Raw genomic sequence first — 1531 nt, 5'->3', positions numbered from 1 at the left:
GGTACAGGAAAGACGATGGGTGACAATCTGAGGAAAGCAGAGGGCAAAGAGAAATGGCGAGAGCTGGTTGTCAGATGCAGTGGTGCCCCCACGGTAGCCCCAATCACAGGATAGAACTTAGAAGAAGAAGAAGAAGAAGAAAAAGATAAACAAAACAGTGACCAGTCCCCTCACATATGATTAGTGTAGAGCTATATGTTGCGGGCGGGACTCAAAGGTTATGACGGATCACACACTTCCCTCACCAACAGCTGAAATTTGTCACCCACTGGTCAACTTGAGTAAACATTCATTGGAGGGACTAACAATAACGACAGGTGAATGGATTATGACGGCCAGTCCACAGCGTCAGGGGCCGATTCAAAGTTATCACAAAGTGTTGGGGGATAAGAGACCATACTGGTTGTCTTAGGCAGGTAAATTTGACCGTGGGTAGATAAAATAAGGTGGCCGCATAGGACAGGTGATTGTTTTACAGTTAAATTATATTGAAAAAATGCAAGAGAGGAAATGGAAAGTGGCCGTTTGTACAGGTGGTTGTCATGGCAGATTTGACTGTATTTCATACACAAGTACCTACAAGCTTGGCCCAGGTTTAGATCAAAAGCTTTTTGCCAATTTGCTTCCTCTCCGTCCATCGCACCTCCCCATCCTTGTCTTGTAAATTTCAGACAATATGGAGATCTAAGGAAATAAATTTTTGAGTCGCCTGAAGACACTTTAAAGGACCCCTCCCCCCCCCCCCCCTGGCAAAATGTCTGGCACCTCCAGATACCAGCCCAAAATAACTTACAGGTTGGCAAATGCTTGTGGGGATTTTATTGAGAGATGACTTGCGCTCAAGTCAAAATAACATCGAAGGGAGATAACGCATTACTCAATCTAGTAATTGGCAGACACGTTCCTTTGACATTAGGCAGTCGGTGCAACATGTATTTAACACAGGACATAAACCTTGTTGAACCGTCAGCCCCGCTGTACCACATACTTCATGCTCATCCCAAGGTTTAACGAAGTTTGACTGTTTAGTGACTTATCAGAATAGAGATCCACGGCCTTGCAAGACTTACTTCCATTTTTGGGACCTTTCCTCATCTCTGCCCATGGTGTCGCTTCATTTAATTTTCTGTTGTCAAACCCTCGGCGTGCAAAGCGCGTCATTCTGTAAGTTAGTAGTGTATCTCTGAAATTATAATTAAAAATAATAAAAACTTAGTATTTGTAATAACAATATGCAGCAGTTAAACCATATGATTCAAAATGAAAAATAAAGATCTAGCAATCAACAATACTCTTGCAAAAATGTTCTACAATACCCAATAGTGTCAAATAACTGAAAAAAATGTTAAACAACCCTCCATACCAAATGTGCCCAGACAATTTTGTCGCTAAGATATGGACCATGCAACCATATTATCATTGCGTAGATTCTAGTAATTTAGATTAAAGGATAGATTTGAACTTTGGCACAAGTTGGCCAATTCAGTAATATTTGGGAACAGCCCATTACTTACCCATATCCCAAAGCCCC

General features: G+C 41.7%; 1 protein-coding gene across 3 annotated transcripts in view; it reads right to left on the bottom strand.

Moving 5' to 3' along the window:
- LOC101855364 (zinc finger CCHC domain-containing protein 9) overlaps positions 1-1531 on the bottom strand; it is an 11338-nt gene that overhangs the window by 7213 nt on the left and 2594 nt on the right. For all 3 annotated transcript variants that reach the window (XM_005106642.2, XM_005106643.3, XM_005106644.2), the window contains exon 2: positions 1071-1183. In XM_005106642.2, coding sequence (XP_005106699.1) covers positions 1071-1161 — 91 coding nt within the window. In that variant the 5' untranslated portion in view covers positions 1162-1183. The remainder of the gene's footprint in view (positions 1-1070; positions 1184-1531) is intronic.

This window comes from Aplysia californica, unplaced genomic scaffold (genome assembly GCF_000002075.1).
Source record: "Aplysia californica isolate F4 #8 unplaced genomic scaffold, AplCal3.0 scaffold00548, whole genome shotgun sequence".
Lineage (NCBI taxonomy): Eukaryota > Metazoa > Mollusca > Gastropoda > Aplysiida > Aplysiidae > Aplysia > Aplysia californica.
This window is presented reverse-complemented; position numbering and strand designations above follow the sequence as displayed.